The 24,711-nt window shown below is 37.2% G+C and overlaps 1 protein-coding gene across 1 annotated transcript; it reads left to right on the forward strand.

The window, feature by feature from the left end:
- Window positions 1-2,480: 2,480 nt before the first annotated feature.
- LOC113059766 (pleckstrin homology domain-containing family O member 1-like) lies at window positions 2,481-20,619 on the forward strand. Its single transcript, XM_026228339.1, has 6 exons — window positions 2,481-2,932; window positions 3,990-4,136; window positions 10,296-10,436; window positions 13,790-13,894; window positions 16,481-16,582; window positions 16,935-20,619. Exons 1-6 carry the CDS (start codon window positions 2,906-2,908, stop codon window positions 17,625-17,627), a joined length of 1,215 nt encoding a protein of 404 aa, XP_026084124.1. The 5' UTR covers window positions 2,481-2,905; the 3' UTR covers window positions 17,628-20,619.
- Window positions 20,620-24,711: the final 4,092 nt, after the last annotated feature.

Raw genomic sequence — 24,711 nt, forward strand, 5'->3', positions numbered from 1 at the left:
TCTGCACCCATGTTGCTTCAGACTTATGTGCCCTCTAGAAGCTTGCGTTCTGCAAGTGAACGTCGCTTGATTGTGCCATCCCAAAGAATCACAAAGTCACTTTTATGGACTTCTAAATTAAATGTTCCCTCCTGTTGGAATGACCTCCCCAACTCAATCCGAGCAGCTGAGTCCTTAGCCATCTTCAAGAATCGCTTAAAATCCATCTCTTCCATCTTTATTTGAGTCTCTAACTTTATCACTCACTATTCTAATTCTATTCTTAAAAAAAAAAATCTAACTACCTTTCTAATCTTTTTGTATTCTATTTTCTTTTCATTTATTATGCAATTATGTGTGTGTGTGTGTGTGTGTGTGTGTGTGTGTGTGTGTGTGTATATATATTAGGGGTGTAACGATACGCGTATTCGTATTGAACCGTTCGGTACGACGCTTTCGGTTCGGTAAGCGGTACGCATTATGTATACCGAACGGTTCGTTGGAGTAATTAATTATATTTGAAAAAAAAAAAAAAAGAGAGAGAGAGAAATATAATGATATGCGTTCAACAAGGTAGCCCAATAACCCAAACAACGTAACAGGCAACGCCCCTGACACTCCCGAAGAAGAAAAAAACACCATCTTATATGTTTATGTTAGGCTACTCAGCAGGCGCTCGCTCACTCAGTACGCGCTGAAGGCTCGTTGCAAAATAGCCAATGCGTTTAACAGACTAGAAATGAGAAGATCCTCCAATAACCAACAGGTCTGGTGTTTGGGTGCACTTTGGATTCCCTTTAAGCTATAATGGTGATGGCAAGAGAGTGGTGGATAAAAAAACAACGGTATGTCGCATCTGCAACATGACAGGGTACACCAGCGGGAATAAAAAAAAAAAAAAAAAAACACCAGCGGGAATATCTGGGATATATGCGTCAGTACTATCTGGGAAAAGACGAAAAAAAGGAGAAACATGCACGCAGCAAACTATCCCTGCAGCATTTAGAAACTATAGCTTACAGGGAATCCAACCCAAACACCAGACCTGTTGGTTATTTTAGGATCTTATATTTCTGGTCTGTTAAAGGCATTCGACATTTTGCAACGAGCCTTCAGCGCGTGCTGAGTGAGCGAGTGCCTTAGGGGCCGTTCACATATCGTGCCTAAAAACGCATGGAAAACGCTAAGCGCGTCTTTCTCCTCCTTTCCAAAGCGCTCGGGCAGAAGCGCTCATGAGGCGTCTGTCTTTGCTAAGCAACAATGACGTGCTCTCTCCATGAGACGCGGAAATTTCAGCGAAGGATAAATGGATTTGCAGCTCTAAAAATCGCTTGCAGTAGCTCTGCTACTAAATTTATTTCGAAATTGGAATCCATATACAACTATGATCAGCTGATCCTTCATCTTGGCTGAGCTCTCAACGTTGTTACGGGAAAGGATGAAGCTGATTGGTTAGTTCTTGTCACATGACCCGCGGTGCGCTTGCGGCATTCTGAAAAGTTGAGATGTTTTTACATTTTGCTGTATCTAAAACGTATCGAACCGAACCGAACCGTGACATCAGTGTATCGTATCGAACCGAACCGTGAATTTTGTGAACCGTTACACCCCTAATATATATATATATATATATATATATATATATATATATATATATATATATATATATATATACTAGCTTGCTCTATTCTTTTTCTTTTCTATCCGTTTTCTTTTTATTTTTTATTATTTAAAATCCCATGCTACGTGTACTGTGTTGAGCTAACTGAGACTTATTATAGCACTTATATATCATTGCTCTTTTTGATTGCTTCCACTGTCCTCATCTGTAAACGTAAACGTTATATATTTATCATTTAATATTGAATATATGTATTTAACTGTAAAAACTGAAATCAGTCAGCCTTGAGATGCTATTTCTATTTCAACTGACATTAAATATTACTTCTGGCACGGGAAACTGAATACAATAAAGTTGATTCAGTCTAACTAAATAGTATTTGATAATAAAACTAGTTAATTCATATCTTACAGCACTACTAACCGATACTGCTAAATATGTCTGAAAACAGTACAGGACTAGTCATTAATTATTCATGCATTAAAATATAGCCTATTGCTGTGCACCAACCCTAACTGCTTATACTGAGAATTTCTTTTAATCATAAACCACAGTGTCACATTTTATTTTTAATTCATTATACAAATCCAGGGGGCAAATATTGCTCCCTAATAAAAAGTTTCATTTTTGACACTGTTGTTCAACTACATGTACTTAGTGTAATTAATTTTTAATTGCACATTATTCATATTTTTATTATAAAATTATGATATTATGCTATTATGCTATATTATAATATTTTAGCTAATAATATAGCCAAATACTGTTAGACAATGTAAAATGATAGCAACTACTGCACATTCCTTTCAGTACAACCCCCCCCCCCCCCCAGCCCCCCACCAGTGACATCATTGTGGTGTCCATAGGTGGAGCTGTGGAGGACAAAGAGAGAGGGACTATACTGCCTTAAGTTCTCCAGCTCACAGAACTCCACATGAGACACACATGAGGGCAGGACATCAACCCCTACGACACGATGGTAAAGATAATGATCCTGATGATGGCACCAGCACAGACTTATTTGCTGCTCTAAAGAGCACATTTCTTCGATCTGTCTGCGTGACCACAAAGAAGAAGCCATTGGATGATAATCTGCGCGGATCTGGAGGACACTGAATGGAAGTAAATTAGAGAAGAGGAGGCGTAAGAAACAAACGGAGGAGCGCCTCATTCAACACCCACCGAGCTTTCTTTGGGTGTAGAGTTTCACTTCAGGATTTTGTTTCGTTGGAGACAACACACTGTGGCACGAAAGGATCTGGATTTAACGGAGGGAGAGTCGGGAAGAAGCCGTTTTATTGAGTCATGAAGAAGAACGGTTCAACAAAGCGGGTAAGACATCGAGTCCACTCTTTTGTCAGAGAGGAGCGCCGCGAGCCTTCGTGCACTATGAAGTATGAAACTCTGCAGCATGTATTGTACACTCTTCTTAATTTACTAAAACGTTTCCAACGCACCAATGCAGTACACGAATTATAATTATTTTATTTTAGCTGTAAATTAAGTCGACGTGATATTATTTCGCACGCCTTATTTTGGGAGTAGTTGACAAGCTCTAAATAATGAAAGGATAGTCTAATGCTGACTTTATTTTATACGCATGTTTAATTCACACGGCAAGGTACAACTGAAAAAGTTTGCCTTGATTTATTTTCATATCACATCAAAAATAAACAGAACCTGAGTACTATAACAAGAAGCCAGTATTACAGTTTCTAGAAAACTGAATGAGACTGCTGTCATATGACTAGGCCTATATTTAACAGATTTTTTTTTCTTTTTAATTCAGACTGTAACTTCATATACACATTTTCTAACAATTTTTATTCATCTAAAACATAAATTCTAAAAACCCAAAAGGAAACTCTCAAGGGAAGGCACGGTTTGAAAAATTCTATTTATCTTCTGGGACTACAAGCTGAACACTTAACATGCAGTATTGATGAGACGATTAAATTACTGTCCAAAATGAATAAAAAGCATTATAAATGGGACTTCCGATATTTCCTGTCTCGTTTCATACAGAATATGATGATTACATGCATAAATAACTGAGGAAAGTCTTTTTCTGAATAATAAACAGATTATGGATATTGCTCACTCTGTCTTTGAGATCAGCATAGTAGAAATATTTTTTTCTTGTTATTATTTTGCATGTACACAGCCTTTTCTTATCACACTCAGTTCAGACTGCAAGATCCCAATGTCTGCAATGTCTCCCCCGCTCAAGAGACTACGATTGTGTCTCAAAACCTAGTGAACTGCCTTCCTTGACAGCATCATAGACCTACAAAGGCCTAGAAATGTTGTTAAGTCTTTGAAACAAATTAAGTTAGATCATAACCAACTGGAAACCTGAAGTCCCACAAGCATGTCTTTGTTTTTTCAGGGACCTCAGGACGCCAATCAACAGCCCATGCAGCCCGACAAAACTGGCTGGATTCGCAAGTTCTGTGGCAAAGGAATTTTCAGGGAAATTTGGAAAAGCAGATTTGTTATTCTGAAAGGAGAGCAACTCTACATTTCTGAAAAAGAGGTTAGTTTTGGAAAACCCTTTTTTTTCTCTTAATGCTTTTCTGCTTATCATTCGATTGATGAGATGCTACTTGTGTAACATGCTTACAATGATATAAGTAATGCCTTCAGTGTGAGAAAGGAATAAATGTGTTCCAGTTGTGTAAAGGCAAAGGCAACATAAGTGTACATGTCCAGTGTCCAAAAACGTCTGAAAAAAAATTATAACAGTTATTGTTTTCTGATTACTTATTACATAACTTTCATGTGTATAACTGTTCAATGACAAGTGATTTAAAAAATACAAATAAATAAATTAAGCAATGCAGTTTATCTTATGTGTAACATATGCAATATTTATTGCCCTGATTATACATAGTAATGGGTTTCAAAATACATGATGTAAGTAAATGATGACAGCCAAAAATAAACAAGTTGAGCTAAAAATACAAATTCTGTCATCATTTACTTATGTCATGTCTTTCAAAACCCACATGACTTTTTCTTCATTGGAAAGAAGTTTTGAGAGAATGAAAGTAGATGACAGCCAGGGAGTGTCAATCTCCAAAAACAACAACAAAAAAAGCTTCAAAAGATATTATAAAAGTAGTCCATACAACTCATTATTCTTCTTCATTTTATGAAAAAACAGCAGTTTGGATTTTTTTACACAAAAGAAAACTCAAGGAATAAATAAATAAACTATCCTTTTTTTATCCTGCTCTGCTCAGGTCAGGCTTGCTGTGGTACACAGAGCTGCGTTTTTCAGTGTTAACACCTTTATTCTGTTGCAGACATTGTTCTTCAATTAGAGGCGGATATGCTGAAATTCCAAACATGATGAGATAAACATGTAAACATACACTTGGCAGACTATCATTTCCAAGTCCAATGCAACACATACTGTCAAGCATGTGCCTGAAATTGTGGTTCCCTTCACTTCTGGATAAAAAAAAAGGTTTAAAGAGAGGTTAAACAAGTTTAGTATGCATGAAGGAATAGCAAAATAAAGGGCCTTTATTCAGTGGTGAGGCTGATTTACTGCAGTGTGGGAGGAAGAAGGGAAGGAAAGCAGGATTGAGGTTGAGTCATGGTCACGCAGAAGACTGTTTGCTGTGCTCAGCATCAGATCAAACAATGCCGAGGCAGCATATGGGCTCTGGCTCACAGCTCAGAGGGAGGATTGACCCTTTTAGTGCTTAACAGACTGAGGTTTCATCATGCTGTCGTCTAGATGTTTCTCTCCAGCTGTCTAGACAGACAACAGATTTTAATGATCCGATGCTGTTGTTTTGGTATCACGTTTCCTAATAGATGAATGCCAAAATGATACCTATATTTACTTAGTGGTCTGAAGATCCTAGCTTGAGGGGTTTAATGTAGTTCTACATCAGGTAACTGGGCTTAAACTTTTCAGATTCTTTTATGAATATTTTTTTACACAGTCTTTTTGGAATTAAAGGGACCGTTCACCCAATGCTTTCATCATTTACTCACCTTGATATTGTTCCAAACGCACATGACTTTCATCTGCAGAAACACAAAAGGAGAATATTTGAAAAATTGTTTGAAAGGCTTTCAAGCTTCAACAGTGTCAGAAAGCATCAAAGAGGATTAATTGTAGACTATTTTCAAAAATGTATTATGGAAACTAGTTTTTGCCAAAAATACCATTATCTACCTAGTTTAAAAGTATAAGCACACCTTTCTTTAACAAACTGCACATTTTGAAGTATCTGCTGAGTAAAGACTAAAGTATTAGCACTGGCTATAGCAAGCACCACTGATAACCCACTGGCCATTCATTGAATGTGATTCTGCTTGAATCAACTTAACATATTTGTGTCAGATGATAGTAGACCAAAGGGTGGAAGTAAACTGAGAATGTGTCCTGTTAAACTCTTCCAGAAAAGCTCACATGAGCAGATGTCATGGGAGTGTTGTTTGGGGTCAGATTCCTGGCCGCTGATGTGGCAGATGTAGGGAGAGTCCATAGACAGTAGAAAAACTTTTTCCCACTTGCCCAGGACTGTCTTCACATTCACACACTTATTCTTGGAGAGAGTTCTCTCATAAATGCTTGAAAAAAATCTAAATTTAGTCTTCTGTCTTTTTTGTCCCTAAATGGCATCTACCAGAACTTCAACATGAAAGTAGAAGAAGATAAGAGCTGTCTCTCTGTGTCGTCTTGCCCTCTCAAGCCCAAATAAGGAAGCTCTGGTCTTCATCTACTTTGAAAGTATCGTATATTGCTCTTCTGCTTTTTGGAGTCATATGTGAGAAGGTAGACATTGATCTAATAACCACAGCTTATTCTAGGCTCGATACTTCCTCTTCACGATGTTCTTTCCCCATTTGCTCATCTGGTTTGCCTTTCTAAAATGATGCCACTGAAACAGCACTGAAATCCTAGTCCTTCCATGTGGGCGATTCACAATCAGTATCCACACTAAATAGAAACAGTTGTAACAAATGAAATGTAGTTTTGCTAGTTTCATATGAACACTCCATTATATCACCTAATTTTTTTTTCACATCATAATCAGTCAAGTGCTTTAATTAGTTTATGCATCCCATTAATCTCACTCCAGTTTACTTGTCTTATTGGTGCATATGTATTGCATTTCTCAATAAAGAGATCTGCAGATGTCAGATGTGCTGAATTATTCTAGCTTTGTGAACTGGTGCAAATGGAAAATGTCATAAAATGAGATCATGCAGTGCAATAGTAAAAGTAACATGTCTACAGACTTTACTGTATAATATGTCATACATGTACAAAAACGCAAGGAAAGACATGTGATTTTTTTCTTTTTACAATTGCCGGCATCATCTCTTTGGGGGACGGCGTGCAGTTGTCCACCTACATTAACACAAGAAGAACAAATGAAATTGATGGATGAATCATTTCACACGTCAGGGCTTGGCACAGCTGTGACTCACTTGCTGGAAAGCGAGATCAACAGAGGTTGCCATGCCTTGTATAGTCATCAAACCATTTCTTCTCCTTCTGGTTTCTTTAGGTGTTTTCTTTTGTTTTCCGCAAAGTATCAAAAGGGATCTTGGTCACACTGTGCCAGATGATTATTACTGCAATTGCAAGTTGTTTGAAAGAATTTAAAAGGATGGAAGGGAGAAATTCCAGCAAGTTGTGGGCTGTTACAGTGTTACACTGTTACTCTGGAACAGCAAAATAGCTTCAGGAAGCTCGAAATGAGAAGCTTGTTGAACTGAAATGATAAACTCTACAATAGTGGTTCTTAAAGGGATAGTTCACCCAAAAAGGAAAATTTGATGTTTATCTGCTTCCCCCTAGGGCATCTGAGATGACTTTGGTAGGTGACTTTGTTTCTAGAGTAGAACACAAACCAAGATTTTTAACTCAAACTTTTGCAGTCTATCAGTCTTATAATGTAAGTGGATGGGAATCACTGCAAAAAAAAAAAAAAAAAAATGAAACCCTGTGGCCTGTGACAATACGTTGATGTGTAAAGACACAAAACAATCAATCTGTGCAAGAAACTGAACAGTATTTATATTGTTTTTTACCTCTGATTCAAGCAATGTCCGAGCTGTTAGAACTCTCCTGAATGCGTCCTCCTCAGGAGCAGGCATGTGAGGCATCTTATTCTTCTTTTGCTTTCTGGTGGATCACAGACTTATAAGTACATTAGCGCCACCTATCTCTCAAGTGGACAGTTGACATTTCTAATCGAGATTGTAGATAGAGTGTCAATGGTCCACTTCAGAAATAGGTGGAGGTAATGCACTTATAAGTCTGCGATCCACCATAAAGCAAGAAGGAGAAGATGCCTCACACGCCTGCTGCTGAGAACACGCATAGGCAGACACGCAATTACAATTTTAAGGGAATAATCAACAAATATGCAGTGCATAATCGTGCAGCTCTAACAAAAAGGCCAGGAAAGAAGGCAAAAACAGTTCCCATATCTTTTGTTGTTATTGTCAAAGGCCTTGTAGTTTTGTTGAATGTAGCTTGTGGTGATATGAATAAATTTTTAGCACTGTGTTTGGCCACAACTTGATGTCCAAAAGCACCACTTGAAAAGCAAAACCTGTTTTAAACCACTGTGCTAGAAGTCAAAGAGGAGACTCCTTCAAATTGTCTTCAGTTGGTTTGTAATTGCGGATGTCAACTTGTCAACACCCTTCATGAAGCGGCTCACCCTTTCTTCCCTCACCTGAGCAAGCAAACTTGCTGTATTTAACTCTACAAGATATCTCCGGCAGCTTTCACATCATAAAGCAGCATTAGTTGTATCATTCACAGATTTCTACTTAAACACTTTGCAATGATTTTTTTCAAATGTGGGCTGATAGGACACATTGCAGAGGAGTATTCATTTCAAATTCCTCTTTCATACACCCTCTCAACTGCAATGCTTTGTGACCGTAATGGACATTTATGAAAGGATAGACGGGTTAATAGAGAAAGCAAATATAAATTTGAATAGTGAAATTTCCTTTCATACAGAACTTGACCAGCCCTTTGAAAGACAGTGAAACATGAAACGATGTCTAATTGTCTCTAAATGATTCACCTGGCTTCAAACTGAAACAAAAGGACACCTGAACAGGAAATTCTCCATAATACAGTTGTGTTGAATAACATGAATATGAATACACACTGGAAACTGTGCATTTGAGCAACAAGAAAATGTGAACAAAAAACAGCAAACCTTAAAGGATTTTTTTTTTTCAGGCTAATACAAGTTGAGCTTTAAACTGCTGCCATGGGGTCAAAAATAATACTGAATTATATGACACAGAGTAAATTTATTAATCATCCACTTTTTCTTTGGAATTAGCCGATTTCTTTCTTAAAGCTTAAGTTTTCTGAACCTGAATCATTTCTGTAACCTCACACACAACAAAAATATTGTTTACAGCTCCAGACAGCTTTAGTTAGATAACAGACAGTATCTTGATTACAGAGTAGAAATCAGGCAGACCGGCAAAACTGTGCACTAATGATCATAGTAGTTCTTTGTCCCTTCAGTTTCTTTTGAGAGACAAGGCTTTGGCAAACGATTTTCTCTAGCTTTCTTTTGATTGTTCAAGACACTATTTTTGACTATTTACACTGTGTGTGTGTGTTTGCGTCTCCTCTGCAAAATGTGTCTGTTTAAAGCTTAATGTACACAAAATTAAATATAGATGATGCCCTTTATTTGCAGTTAAAAAGGTAATTAAGGCGAAAACTGGCTTTTTTTACCTCACTTAAATGCCTAATTTTCATTAATTATATAGTGCGTTATAAGTCATGACAGCATACTTCATTATTTTCTTGAATCTAATTGTATTGAGGAGTTCTCAGTGTCCGGTGTTGAGTGCAAATACTGTGTACTGTGCCCTGACTATCCTCTCCTGGAAAAAAGGATTGGATCAGATTGCCAGTTAATTGTTGCCATTGTACTGTGGGAACAGTAGATGTACTATTTGTACTGCCATTCCTTGTTGTGGCACCCCATTGTGCACTGGGTGTGATGCCAATCTCTTAAATACTGCACTGTAGAGCGACTCTGTAGTACAGGACACAACAAGATGTGTGCTTGCATGTATAGCCAGCTTTTTTGTCTTTAGTAGAGCGCTAATGGAAAAAGATGGTGACTTGATGAAAGCGTTTGGCAGGTGATGGCAAATCAAACCATGGTGTTCACTGCGAATCTGGGTTAAAAGGTTCTCTTCTGCCATAGTAGAAACACTTTTTGAGTATTGATGCACCTAAATGATAATTCTTGGCTGAAATTGAAAATTCTGGACACACTGGGCAGTAAAAACACTCATTTTAAATCAGCCTTTGTTTGGAATAATTAAGCAAATTCATATTTATATTTATTTCTTAATGACTTCTGAAACCTGTTTGGGATCTGAGTCAGTTTTCAGAAATGTACAATTATACATGTATTATTAATATTATATTATAAAAATACAAAAGTATTATTATAACAACAACTATTATGATGATTAATGATTAAATAAAAAATAAACTATTACTAGTATTAATCAATAGTTTTAGTCATTACATTAAACATTTTAAAACTACTAAAATTACCTCTTTAATTTATTTCAGAACATATACATAAATATTGAGATGTGTGTTATCAATTTTAAACCAGTTTAAAGCACAGTAATAAAACCAAATCTGTACTTTCTACAGGTCAAAGATGAGAAGAAAATCCAGGAGGTGGTGGATCTCACCGACTACGAGAGATCTGAAGAACTTCGAAAGGCCAAAAGCAGGAGCAAAAAGAATCACAGCAAGTTCACGCTTCTGCGTTCACGGCAGCCAGGCAACACGGTCAGTCTCTACAGGAAGTTGGGTTTCACGGCAGAGGATAATAGCTAATGGCTTTAGGTCTCAGTCAGCACTAGAGAACTGCTGGCATGCTTCATTAGTCAGTTTGCAGTCATGCTATAAGACAATGATCACCTGTTGCACAACTCAAAGTCTGTTTCACCTAAAGCATTCAAACAGATTGGAGCAAAAGGAAATAATAAGAAAATAAATAATTAAAAAGGTGTCTAGACTGGTTATTTGTTCATACAAACATTATTCAAACTGCTTCTGTAATCTGAACAGGACAATTCAAGAGTCACACCTGTTTGTAAACACTATTTTCTATACCAAACACTTTGTGAATGCAGCCATTTAAGGGTTAGTTCACCCAAAAATGAAAACTATATAATTAATGACGCACCCTCATGTCATTCCAAACCCGTAAGACCTCCATTCATCTACGGAACAGATATTTTAGATTTAGTCCGGTAATAGTTTTTTTCAATCGGTTTATTGAATCGGACTGTCCGAAAGAACCGGTTTGCGGAAAAGAACTGAACTTCCAATTACTACTGGTGATCCGAAAACGAAAACCGATGCAACCGAGAACGAGTCAATCTTTCGTTCATTATCTGGCTCGGCTCTGTGTTCATCCTCAGTTCTCTCTTCACAGCAGTTCAGTCAGTGTACTGTTTGAATACATAAATTACTCCGGGATATTGGTTTGTTTTTACTCAGAGGGAGTGTCAGCCACATTAAAAAAGTTTACAGCTTAAGTCATTTGTGGATTAATGCGTATTGGAGACACGAACCGTTTCAAACGATTGAGTTCGATTTGGTGAACCGGTTAAATCGAATGATTTGTTCGCGAACCAGACATCACTACACTGCAGTGAACGCACTCAGAACAGAACCGGAAGAGAAGACAATGCTGAATAAAGCCATAGTTTTTGTTATTTTTGGACCAAAATGTATTTTCGATGCCTCAAAAAATTCTAACTGACCCTCTGATGTCACATGGACTACTTTGATGATGTTTTTATTACCTTTCTGGACATGGACAGTATACCGTACACACAGTTTCAATGGAGGGATAGAAAGCTCTCGGACTAAATCTAAAATATCTTAAACTGTGTTCCCAAGATGAACAGAGGTCTTACGGGTTTGGAATGACATAAGGGTCATTAATGACATAATTTTCATTTTTGGGTGAACTTACCCTTTAAGTCTCAAGTCTAAGACAATATTAAACAATACATCGTACTCTAACATAGTTTGCATGCTGGTCTCTTAGCACAAACTTGGACCGACCTCTGTAGTCATCCTATCCTGAGTAATTGGCTTTCAGTAAGAATGGCTTAGCTTATTGCTTTCACCAGCACTCCACAGGCCACCACAAATATCCTTCATCCTTTAGACCAAGACAAATAGTACATCTCAACAATTTTGTTAAGGCTCCTTGTTTCTTAAAGGCGAAGTATTTGATGTTAATACTGTCTTCAATTAATGCAGAGACTATAGGTTAAATATCTCTCTATCCATCCATAAACCTACAAACATAAAGGCTTCTTGAATTCTGGAAGCCAGCATTCAAAGTTTTTGCTTTTCTATTTAAAATACAAATAAAAAAAATTAAATTAATTTTAACTCCTTGCTTCCTTACATACAATTCTAAATTTTGCCACCTCAGTTAAAAATCAGTACAATTTACAAGGCGTTTTCAAAATGGCTCAATGTATTGTGTGAGTATGGGGAAATCTAAAGAGAAAAAAATCATTTTCGCAATTCTGTTTGGTGGAAAATTAAACGTTTTAAAATATAATTCTCACCTCTCCAGAAATGCATTTTTTAAATTAGTATCAGTCCTTTTAGAAGTCTGCATTAGTTACGTGTAGATTTAAAGCTTTTCTGGTCATCTAGACTCTACAGCACACAGCACATTTGTAGGATTTCTGATGAAACATTAGGGGTTACGTCTGACCAATCCTTTAAAATCCAACACTGAGACAAGGGGTTAATCCACAGGAAACTAACATGGAGGGTCTTAGGAAAATCCCGCAGCAGCCACTCTCCCTCCCAAACACAGAAACACAGCACTATATGGTTAATAAGTCCCTCTGCCCCACATACAACAGCTGTTCCACATGCAGCTCAACAAGGGAGCCACCCTAATACATGACCTCATGAAAATCACCATCTTTCTGCTTTTCTCTTCCCCTGTTTTTTTGTGCACCTTTAAAAACATGCTTCCCTAACCTAATTTGAATTACCAAAGAACCCAAAAGCCTTACAGGAACCATCTTTGTAGCATTATATTTTCCCCTTGAGATCCACCTATGAAGCTAGTCAAGTTTTCTTGCACCCAGTTTGTTTTAAATCACATTTTCTGCCCTTCCGACTCCAAAAGATTAACAAAACTAATACACCAAGTGAATTAACAAAGCTATTTTTGCTGTTAAAAGCATTTCACCTAGCAACTAACCAAACACCCAAGCAACCCCAAACTCTTAGCAACACACTAAATGTTTTTTGAACATCTTCAAAATCTCACAATGCTTCAGCAACCACACACCAGCATGTACAAGTTTTGCACTGAACAAAACTCTTCAGTTTCACACAGTCCTTTCAAAATGATTCTAATAAGCTGATTTGGTGTCCAAGAAACATTTTATCAATGATTATTACCAATGTTGAAAATGGTTTAATATTCTTTCTAGACTGGAAACCATGATTTGTTTTTCCAGAATTCTTTGATGAATAGAAAGTTGATAAAAATGTTACAAGTGTGTTTGCTGTCACTTTTGATCAACTCAATGCATTCTTACGGAATAAAAGTATTAATGTCTTAAAAAATAAATAGCTTTGAGCCCAAATAGTTAAATACAGACTGCAGTAATTAGACTGACAAGGAGTTTTTCTGTTTCCCACGATATTTCTCCTTTATTGGATAAAGTGATTCATCAACAACAGTACAAATACGTAGCATAGGGCGCATAGCAGAGTCTTATCTACACAGCTGCAGCATCAACAGAAGGGCTTCAGCAGACTGTTTGGAAGGCTTGCAGTTTTCTTGCCTAATATGGTGTTTTCTGCCTCACTCTGTTGTTGCATCAGCTGTCCATAGACAGAGCCTTGGTACCTGCTTATTTATGCTTGGCTTACTACATGTTTGTGTCTGCCTAGAACAAGACTGAAGGACTTTTCACCACATGTGTAGGTGTAAAATGAAAAGCCAGCAGGGTTTAGGGTAACACTGGTCATACATAAGACTATGTTTGATCTATAACCTCCACTGGCTTATACGCTTGTACTTGGATAAATGAATGTTTCAAACAGCACACTATATTACATTTTCTCTCATCCGCCACATGTAGGTCCCAAATCTGGTGTTTTTGGCTGTCAGTCCAGAAGAGAAGGAGTCATGGATCAATGCTTTAAATGCAGCCATCACCAGGGCCAAGAATCACATATTGGATGAGGTAAGCTAGACATTTCCATATTTTTGCATTTACCAGTGCAGCTTGCTATTAATTATTTACAACCAGACTGCAAGTTAGCAATGTAGTGGCCAGGCAATCATACACTTCCATCAAGTATGTTTCTGAACATAGGGTCAAATCATCTTAGCAAACACATAGTAAACTGTTAAAAGCACTCTAAATACCTTTTCAACCACACAGCAATGTACAGGCAACCACACAGCATCCTAGCATGTTGGTTGGATGTTTTTTCTGACTTGGGCCAGTGTGCATTCACCTAGCAACCATCCAACACACCCTAGAAACTGCATAGCAGCATTTAAAAAACCCAGTAGTAATTAGCATAGGCAAGCACTGCTCCAATTTCATTAAAAAATGTGAAATGTAAAAAAACGGATGCAGATTGTCATTTGCAGGTCCTTGGAGAAACCCCTTTTATAAAAACTTCTAATCACAAAGTTTCCTGCCCTCTCATTCCCTGGTCTTTTCACAGTTTGTTTGCGAAGCGATTTGCTCAATTTAAAAGCGGGTCTATAATCACACTCGGCACAAAGTGGGAGAAAATGAATCACTCCACCAAAAATAGATGGCAGTCACGACTTTCAGCGTTAAAGCAGACAGATCAGAGACTATCTACACCTTCAGCTTCTGATAATGAACCAGATTAAATCTGACCTAACCATCCGTGCTATCTGAGTCCTCCAGATCAACACTTGACATGTTGTGGGGAACAGAAAAAGAAGAAGAAAGTGATGTGACATTCTGACCCATACTCAGAATTTGTGCTCTGCATTTAACCCATCCAAAGTGCACACACACAGAGCAGTGAACACACACACACTGTGAACACACACCCAGAGCAGTGGGCAGCCATTTATGCTGCGGTGCCCGTGAAGCAGTTGGGGGTTCAGTGCCTTGCTCAAGGGCACCTAAGTCATGGTATTGCTGGCCCGAGATTCAAACCCACAACCCTAGGGTTAGGAGTCAAACTCTCTAACCACTAGGCCACAACTTCCCCAATCATGTCACCCAATGTCATTGTGGTGTGATTCATTGCCTACATCTAGTTAAATAGGCAAGATCGCTCTATACCACTCAACAGGAGAGGAAACAGACGAGTCAGTACTCGATGACATTATTGAAGACACTCTTTTATATAAAAATATTAAATATTATCAAATGATAAAACTTAGTCTTCAAATATGGATCAAATCATTAAATAAATATTGCTAAAGAAGAATGCATTTGCATATTGTTTTGTATACTAGGTATTGATTCAAAATCAATTCAATTCCACTAGACCTTAGTCAGGGAAGCGCCATATTTCAGTTCCGACAGGAAATACAGAAACGTTCAATACAGTATGTTCAATAGATTGTACTGCTGTTCAGCTAAAGAAATGTCTTTCCAAAAATAACTCTCAGTAGACAAGGACTCCACAAAGCATTTTTGAATGTTTCTGCTAACAAAGATCTAGCTTTTAATTCTATTTGATTCTATAATGATTCATTTGGGATTATTTCACTAATGTCAACAGGTATGCTTCAATTAATTTGAATGATTGTGGAATTGACAGAGAAACAAGTTGCACACCAAGAGTGGCCACTGTCTCACCAACATCTATAGAGACAATTGGTGTTCTACAGTTCTGCTGCACAATTTTCCATCAGAGAAAGCAAACGATCGGCCATATTCTTTTTCTGATTTGCATGGTTTGGTTTTGCAAATAATTGTTTGTCAGTGTGCTCCTTATCTGTTGCCAAGCACTGCTGCATGTTACAAGGATCAGAAATGTGTGGGCAGGTTTAGTGACTAAAAACTGAAAAATATATGCACTCACTAGCCACAAACAACACCATGTACAAATACATACTAGATCTTTACATATTCTCATCTTACTTGTCTGAAACACACCACCACGAGTAGGGTAGGGGTAGGGTACAGGAAGCAGTCACCATGGTGTTGCTAGATGATTGGCATAGTGTTTTAAAGGTTAACTAGGTGCTTTCTTAGCAGTAGATCATTCCTGACTGTTGCACAAACAAAGCAATACGGGTAACATACAACATTTTAATACTTAGAATCAAGAGATTGGAACAGATCTTCTCTACCATTAATAAATCCAATTCTATATCATACAAAGTTAAATCAATTTGTCAAAAATGATAATCTTTAATCTTTCAAACCAGTATTTTGTTTTGTTGTTTACCACCCCTCCTTTAGTCCATAAACCCTGACCAAACTCAGTAAGATTAGCCATACACTCCTGGCCAACAAACAAAAGCCATCTCAGAACACCAAGTGTATGACTGTAGCATTTACAGTATAAGTTTTCTTGTATACACCAGGCTGTGCTTACACACTTGATTCAGTTTAATCAATTCTCAGATCATTCCCTCCTCCTTTGTACAACCCAGAACTCAGACATTCATCCACTCTGCCGAGCTGCTCGTGTCATTATTTGTACATCACATACTAATAATAAACTGACCCATTGATTAGTCAGTCAATATACCAGCTCTCCTCTTGCAGGCTTGCATGAAACATGTAGGCTTCATTCCAGTGCTCTTTGTCCGACCCCTTTAGGTGACAGTGGAAGAGGACAGCTTATTGGCCCATCCGACGCGTGACAGAGCTAAGATACCCCACACTCGCCGTCTGCCCACCCGCGGGCACCTCATGGCTGTGGTAAGCAGTCCATTTGCTCTGAACATCATCCCATTTAATGTGAATGTCTTTTTAAGTCCATTAAGGCATAGTGTATCAGTATTACTGATAAAATACCTTCTCCTTCATACTTTTAGTTTTAAGACAATTTAGGGTCCAACGAGTCCACTACTCAAGTTTGTAATTTTTAAACCCATTTTTAGTAATGCTACCATGACAATTCAGTGTTGAAATCTTAAGTTACCTCATCTATGTTGATCAGGTGGATAATTTTACATCCTTATCGTTGAGCCCTTTTTTTTAAAGCACACTTTAAGATCTTTGCATTTACCGTGCAGAAAGACTTTGGTCTAAAACCTCCTACACTTTTTAGGCTTCCACCACAAACTCGGATGGCATGCTGACACTTGACCTCATCCAGGAAGAAGACGTCCCTTTTGCGCAGGAGCAGGACTCTCATGAGGATACCCTCGATAAAGATGCTTCTCAGCATACCCCAGATACCCAGCGCTCCATCACAGACACCTCAAAGCTCTCAACCTGTAATGAGACCTCTGTTAAGTCCCAGAGTCTGCCGAGGAAAAGCGAGAGTGCCTTCGACTGGTCGGAGAACCATAGGACGCCGCAGCTCCGCAAAAAAATGCCTACATCCGACAAGAACCGCTGTGCTTCCATGGATGAGATCCTCACGCACTGTGAGACACGAGCCCTCCCTCACTGCTCAACTTCAGCGCCTGTGCAGCCCATCAGCCAGCTACAGGACCTCATCACCCAGAAGCTAGAAAGAACTCAAGAACTGCTAATGGAGGTCCGGGCGCAGGGCACAGGGAAGGGCTCACCGGCTGGGAAGAGCTCCAGCCCGGAGGGTCAGCGGATGGAGGCGGAGAGGCTTCTGGAGGAGGCGGCGTCCACTTGGGGACAGGCTCGTGACGTGCTGGAGGAAGTAAAAGAACTCAGAGCTTTATACAAGCAGCTTGACTCCGCCACTTCTGTCACACTCAGTCCTCCACAGAACGGCAAACTAAAAAGCCCGCAACAATCAAATCACCGGAAAAGCATGATGTGAGACTACAGAAAGTCCTCCATGGCATAATTTGTCAATGGACTCTTCCTGTTGACTGCTTTTGTATTGCTGGAATCAACAAAAAATGAATAACATGAGCTATATGTGTATGTGTGAATTGTTAAAGAGCAAATCTAGTTTCTTCCACTCCCTAATATCAGCAACAGAACAGAAATATGAAGTGCTGGTGGTTTTACAAAAACACAAGCTGTTGCTTTGTACCCTCCGGTGTCAATTTTCACAGTAATGTCGACAGGGAGAGTAAAAGCACCGAGTCATTGAGCGGCCCATCAGGGTAAGACAGGGTGATGTTGTTATCATCACCAGCCTGTCACAATGTGAATGTTTTCTTTCTGTTTCATAATACACTGGAGGAGCTAAGTTTCAAAACGATCGCTGACCCCTAGGTCTATTATATTCCCTGGGTCATTTTTGTACGTAATAATAATAACAATAATAATTCCCAGCACACTTGCTCTGCTGTTAACACAAACCAAGCTCATAGTAAGATGCTATCAGGGTGTAGCCAAAGGCGATTGGAGGAATGATCATGGATAGTACAGCGTGGTCTTTGTCTGGCAGTGCTCTGTATGCCATCACATGGGCTCTATTTGTGAACAAAGCCATGAACGTGAACACATATGACGTCTGGTGCCAGTGTTGCTGTGGAAAGTGGAGGACGAAACAGCTGCCATTAAAGACTAGACTCCATGCAGTAAAGGAAACTATTATTAATAATTACACATTTGCACTATGGAGAATGCTGTAAAACGAGAGTGACACTGGCAAGCCATCTTTTTAAACCTAAGAGGCAGAACAGACAATCTACTGTAGGCAGGGAAACATTGGTCGTGTAGCTCCAAATCTTTACACCTAAGTGGCATTTCCGAAAATGTTGGTGTCTCTCAAAATCAAAAGCTGCCTTAGTGTATTTTCAAAAGGGCGCATGCAACCTGCTTTTCAAACTCTTCAAAGACTCTGAATGCTTGTATATTTTAATAGTCCAAAAAAGTTTTTGCCTGCAAGTTGCCTGCACCTCAAAAGAAGCTTTTAAAGCGGGATTTTATTTTGCTTGCGCTTTGCTTCGCAGGAATTTGGGCTCTGGGGAACTATGCAAGATTGCATGGGTGAAACTCAAGAAAACGGTCAAGAACATGGACACGAGTCATATTTCACATCAAAATTTCTGTGAGAAAACAAAGAAACTGTATTTTGCCTAAAGTAAATGAAGCATATTTCTATTTTACTTTAGAGAATAATTTAATTTAATTTATTTCTTTATTTTTATGAAAATTAAGCACATTTACCCATCTTGTTCTCATTACCGTATTCAATTTATGAAGACACATAATGTTAAAAAATAATTATATTTTACTACTAAATATAATTTTATTGTATTACTTTGCTAAAAAAATCTGAAAATAGTAATTTACCAGTGCATACCAGTCATAAAAAAAATTATAGTCCTGTTTAATTCATTTCCTTTATGCAATATATAATTTCTAATATTATTATTATTTATTTTGGTGTAAAATGTGACCCAGACAAGTTTACTGAGATTCCCCCACCTATAAACTTGAAATAATCCACAGGTATCAGGATTTACTGGCAGTGTGCAGTACGGTATAGCGTTAAAACGACCAAACGGTACGTCTTGCCAGTATAAAACACCTTGTTTTACAGTTCGTAGCTAAATAATGTGTTTGCACAATTCTATGGGCACAGGTCAACCTGTTCTGTTACGAAGACTTGATTATAAACAGTGTTATATTTTTTTTACATTTTATTGTAAAGTGCTTTTTTGTAGAGAAAGACTTGTAGAGAAACGTTTGACTTAGAAAACCACTTTCCTGGAAACACAACTCAACCAGACATTCCTTGCATCTAGAATCGTGTCATTAAAAATAACTGTAAATTTCCGCTTCCAAAGGTAATAAAGCACAAAGCCTATGGCAGTCCTTAGCTTTTTTAAAATTTTTAATACAGTTAAATAATTGTTTTTATTCACTAGCCTCATATTTTAAGTTATATTCTTATCATATTATCGCTACACAGATGCCAAAGGTTTTCTTTACCTCGTACAACTCTTATCTCAATCAGAGCAATGTCGTGTGATCTTTTCTGAACTGGTTTTGTTTTTCAGCTGGCTGTGTTCTGATCTGATTTTTTTCTGACAGTGCCAGCGGTGGGTGAATCTAATTACCCGCGCATCTGTCAGGTAGCCAGGATCTTTCCTAACACACAGGTCTTATCACATGAAATAACAGAAACCGAGCCAATTTATTCCTGTAGTTTGATAGTCATACATAAGTCATTTAGGACACATTGTCGTTTACTTTAAGTTGACATCACAAACCACGTGAGCTGATGTTTCCTTAATGCTTTTTCAAATTATTTATGTATGCCATAAGATTGTTCACCTGTTGTCGCTATTTTCCTGAACTTCTACAGACCTTTGATAAAATGTGAATGAAGAGGGAAATCTCTCATTTAGATTTGACTGTGTTATTGTGTTCAGACTAGTAATTTTGCATAGGGATGTTGAATTTAGTGAGTCAGTGCTAGAATGCCACTGGGAAAAAAAAGTCTTATGCAATCAGAAAGGAACAAACAATTGGTTTTGCTTAATTCAAATGACAGAGTCTGGCTATTTGAAGGCTTAAGTTAGAGACATGCACATTAATACTGATGAAAACCTGAATGTTTTTGGAACATTCCATTATCCTCACAAACACAATCTCTCAGATGGACAGTTATTTAGAAGCTGCTGGTAAACAACTCAGATACTCAAATGTCTTTTCTGCTCTTGCTAATCACATTTATATGGACAACTGTAAATCTCTGTGTACATTCTTTTTAGCTAATTGTAAATGGGGGTCAGTTTGCAGTGCGGAGAGCAGAACCCTGTAAATGGGTGTTTGTAAGCTCAGGACCGGCTCATTTCTGATGTACTTGAGACACAACCACTTGTGCAATTAAAGTGATCCTCATTTAACATCCCTGAATTCTGAGTGTTCATATCTGAACTGCAAAATGTAGAACATTTTGTCTGTCTCATTAAATTGCATATGCTTAATTTACAAAATCTTACATTTATCTAAAAATACTTAAAATCACATGGGCAAATTAACCAGAATTGTTTATCAGAACAATATGCCTTGTTGACATATCGGTCTTTCACACTATATGCTATAAATTCACTCAACATACATATTATTATACCTCTAAATTGATTATTGATAATTATTCTTGTATTCAATCCAGCCTAGATATGACCTAAAATTTAAAATTAATGATATATTACCTGAAAATGAAATATTGAATATGAATATAATTTTTTCCAATATTAATCATTTCATTCAATTACTAATTATGACCACAGTTCTTGTGTGGTTTACACGTTAGTGAAAAAAAGCAATCAACAAGAAAAACCCAACTTGTACATATACTAATTATAAGAACAGAACAAAACTTAGCAGGTGTATGCGCCAAACGACATGTGGCTTGAAACCTAAGAAGCCTGACAGACAAGTGAAAGTAGAAGATTAGCTATATATGAGCCATATAGGGTGTTACCATGACAGGAACATTTCACCTAGTTAGGACTGTGTCGAGAGGTGTGCATTCTTCACACCCCACAGAGGTGAGAAGGCGTTACCAGGCTCTTCCTAATCACAGTGCCTGAAGCTGCAGGATGTTCCCCATGAGTGCTTTATCTCAGACATGAGATATTATAGTTGAAACCATAAAAAATAAAATAAAATAAAATAAAAAACCTGGCTAGGTCACAATTTAGTTTAGTTTAATCTGAATCAGAATTAGGTTTTTATTTGCCAACAAATTCCACACATATAATTTGTGTGTGTTTTTTTTTAAGAAATCATGGTGCATACATACTGTACATACATACATGATGTAATGATTAGGAGTACTAAAATTACTAAAACTAAAATTATTAAAAGCAAAATAAATAAATAAATAATAATAATTAATAATAAATAAAAAACTACAATAGTATCTCTATACTTTTATAACAAGACTGTTTCAGACAAATGAGACCATATCTCATGCTATACTGACTCAAGTTTTCCTTCTGCAAAGAATTGTAAAAGTTATTGGTTTATGATAGCAGTTTATTGTTGTTATATCCTGCTTAAACTGTTTTATTATTATTCTTTTTTTAAACATGGTAGTGATTAGCTAATTTCTAGTTGGTCTAAACTGATCATTAGCTGTTATTGGTTTGCTGACCACCCAGCATGTTCCAAAAACCAGCTGGGACCAGCTAATAACCAGTTAACATGTTCTAAAAATCACAGCTACTACATTAGATTTGACAACAGAGAGACAGAACTGGATATTTCTGATTATAGTATAAAAAAATCTTCAGTTATCAATCATTAATAGTACCAAGATAGTTAAAAATGATAGTAAAAATGAATGAACAAATTAATAGTATAAACCAATAGTATAAAAACATTTTCACAACCAAATCCCAGCACTCTTAAAGTGGTGAGAAGGGTTTCCATGGCAACTTCCATGGTAAGGGATACAATGTACCAAACAATAATTCATCTCAAAGGTTCAGTAGGGCGAAACCCCACAGCTGTTGAGCTTGTCCATATGTTCCCATAAGACACTACAGCGGGACTGATGGGGGCATCAACACACACTTAACAGAAAGGAGATAAAGTCCAAGTAATGTTTTAATGCTTTTTTGTACACATTTGAGGATGTTTATAATTACATGAATCTATAAAGAAATCATTTGCGATCTGGAAAGCTCCAATCTGGACAGTTGTCCACCAACCTGTGACCTCTGTATGACAGAATGATTTGCTGATGGAAACTGAGGGGGAGGAGTCAGTTCTGCAGTCCTGATTTTGACACTAGGAGACATGTAATATGCTTTATTGCGGGAGTAGGTCTGCAAATGAGCAACAGTCAGGCGAGAATAGAACAGACAGCCTCACACACACAATACCACTGTGTTCCCAAGATTCATTGCAGTCATTGAACCCTTATGTTGTTTTAATATTCTGCCGATTTCCACGTACATTTCATAAGAAAAAGCAGTGGTATCATCAAAGGATAAACATGAATGTCCTAATACTGAATCAGTTAGTCTTTATTGTAAAAAAAATAAATAAATCTACATTCCCAATTCAAAATTTTCCAGTGACTGGTCACATCTAAAAAACTGTATTAGTTTTTTTTACAGTGTTATATATGGCTCAGTCAGTACTCCTACTCCCATATATGAAATACAGGAAATACAATGGAATAGTGGATTGCAATAAGGTTAGTAGTATACAACCCTACCCTAATAGTCAAATAATATTTTTTAATCATACCCTTATTGGGGGCTGAGCCCCCCTAAAATGAAAATCTTAGAATCGCCCCTGCATACAATCACCCGATTTGCACCGCATCAGCGGCACAGGATTCGTTTTTAGGATAAATGAAGTGGTACGTCAGATGTCATCGGTAATGTTTATGGTGTTTTTGTGTACATAGGCTATGTAATGTTAAAAATAAATTATCTGTAATTTGCCTATTGAATTAAAACAGGAAAATAAACCAATGGTGTGTGTCCACTGTATTTACGAAATACTTCAACAATACCACACATGCGCATATATATATATATATATATATATATATATATATATATATATATATTTTTTTTTTTTTAATGCTGTACCAACCATATATTCTATCATACATACCTAAACCTACCCCTCACAGAAAACTTTCTGCATTTTTATATTCTCGAAAAAGAAAAAAAAATCGATTTGTAAGCTTGTTTTCTCGTGGGGACCTTAATAAGAGTCTGTGTGTTTATAAGACATTTGGTTCTGAAAGGCATGAAATTGTAGTAGACTATTTGGCGTCATCTTGTGGAAAGATTCAACCTCGACACAGTCCTTAATTTAGTTTGAACCAGAATGTTAGGCTCCAGGGCCTATGGTGTTAGAGCTGATTGTTTTTGATTAGCACATTGAACACTGGTTTTGAATACCATGCATAACATCACCCTGTCCTGGGGGTTAATGTACTCAGAACAACATGGACCATATGAAATCTGTTCAGTCAGCAGGCTGGATTTTTTTATTTTTGCATTATTAAAATAAAATCAATCACAACCTGAAGTTGATGTTGGCAAGGGAAAGTGGTGACTTCAAGATATTTGTCAGAACTTGTCCATTCTAATTTCTCGGATGATGCTGGCCTAAGGGTTTACCACAAATGCTCACAGCTACGAAACTCGAAGTGCAAAAACAATATTGCATCCAAATATTTATATAGTATTTGGAAAATTAAACAGAGATGTGGACGAAACTGACAATGAGAAAAATGACCTCATCTTTTTATGTTAAAAATATACAGAATACATTCAAGAAACAGAGTAGAAAAAAAAAGAAAAGAAAAACAGAAATGGCCTTAGAAGTAGTTATCTTATGTGAGACTGTGAAAACAATCCATACAAAGTAATATAATAAGACCCTTCTCATCTTCCTAGGATCCTTTGTTTTCATTTCATTCAAGCGAAGCTGATGTTTATGTTAAGAACATTCAATCCATGAAAGTGTGGAAGCTCATTTAAATCAAGTGATACATGTCAAGATGAAACTACCGTTGGACGGCTAGAGCGTGTTTGGATTTGTCAGTGTGCAAACCTCATGGTTTCATATTCTTTTAAAAAAGCTCCAGTGACTTTTAAAGGAAAATAAAGAGCATAAAAATGAAAGCAATGCAAAGTATTTGAACCTGCAAACAGCTTTAAATTATGACTAAATTAAAAAGGCTAATACAGTACTTTTGGGCATGAAATGTTACGCAACTGAAAATGAATGACCAGTTTAGCAATGCTCTCACAAGTTTACACATGACTGGTAAAAAAAAAAAAAACCTCCAGAGACTTTTCAAGAACAATAAAGAGCATAAGAACGGAAGCGATGGAAAGTATTTAAACCTTTAGACAGCTTTAAAGAATTTAAAGAATTACTAAATTAAAGGTTAATACATTTGGCTGGAAATGTTACGAACTGAACATGAATGACCAATCTAGCAATGCTATCACAAG

This window comes from Carassius auratus, chromosome 41 (genome assembly GCF_003368295.1).
Source record: "Carassius auratus strain Wakin chromosome 41, ASM336829v1, whole genome shotgun sequence".
Lineage (NCBI taxonomy): Eukaryota > Metazoa > Chordata > Actinopteri > Cypriniformes > Cyprinidae > Carassius > Carassius auratus.

Excerpts from the sequence above, each read along its gene's own strand:
- LOC113059766 (XM_026228339.1), top strand. The coding sequence starts at position 2,906 with ATGAAGAAGAACGGTTCAACAAAGCGG. Across the intron at positions 4,137-10,295 it reads TCTACATTTCTGAAAAAGAG|GTCAAAGATGAGAAGAAAAT; the intron begins GTTAGTTTTGGA and ends TACTTTCTACAG. Across the intron at positions 13,895-16,480 it reads AGAATCACATATTGGATGAG|GTGACAGTGGAAGAGGACAG; the intron begins GTAAGCTAGACA and ends CGACCCCTTTAG.